The 524-nt window shown below is 46.8% G+C and overlaps 1 protein-coding gene across 1 annotated transcript in view; it reads right to left on the bottom strand.

Annotated features, from left to right (window-relative positions):
• LOC103607335 (dystrobrevin beta-like) overlaps positions 1-524 on the bottom strand; it is a gene marked incomplete at both ends in the record, with an annotated part of 46,728 nt that overhangs the window by 41,633 nt on the left and 4,571 nt on the right. The window contains one exon of the mRNA XM_008591851.1: positions 24-190. Coding sequence (XP_008590073.1) covers positions 24-190 — 167 coding nt within the window. The remainder of the gene's footprint in view (positions 1-23; positions 191-524) is intronic.

Genomic DNA, 524 nt, shown 5'->3' with positions numbered 1-524 from the left:
CAGATGAAACACAAAGCAGTTACCCAAGAGGAATGCTCCTTCATCTGGTGTTGGTTGCTGTGAGGGCCACTGGCATGGCCACGCCAAAAGCAATTCTGGCAGAGCTGATAGTTGTGGCACTGCTGGCATCGGTACCGGAAGCCCATCATACTCTCACACCGGCAATAGGAGCACTCCACGGGATGGAAGACTTGGAGATGGAGAGGAAAAGGGAGAAAGAGGAGGGAAGGGGAGAAGGGATGGGACAAGAAGAAGAAAGAAAGAATTTTCATTTGGAGAATAAAGTCAATACGGAGGAAAACCATTCTAATATAAAAGCAAAGGTGAAAATAAAATGAGAACTGAAGAATCTAAATTGACTGCTTATCTAACCGGCCATTTACTAGAATAGGCACAGATTTAATTTTTTAACAAATTGCAGCGTAGACTACTACATTCCAATCTATCTTAGAAAACAACCAATTTCGGGCCGGCCCAGTGGCGCACTGCTACAGTGCGCCGCTTGGGAGCGCAGCGGCGCTCCC

The sequence above is a fragment of the Galeopterus variegatus genome, unplaced genomic scaffold, assembly GCF_000696425.1.
Source record: "Galeopterus variegatus unplaced genomic scaffold, G_variegatus-3.0.2 Scaffold7341, whole genome shotgun sequence".
Classification (NCBI taxonomy): domain Eukaryota; kingdom Metazoa; phylum Chordata; class Mammalia; order Dermoptera; family Cynocephalidae; genus Galeopterus; species Galeopterus variegatus.
Note: the sequence above shows the minus strand (reverse complement) of the source record. Positions and strands in the feature narration are given on the sequence as shown.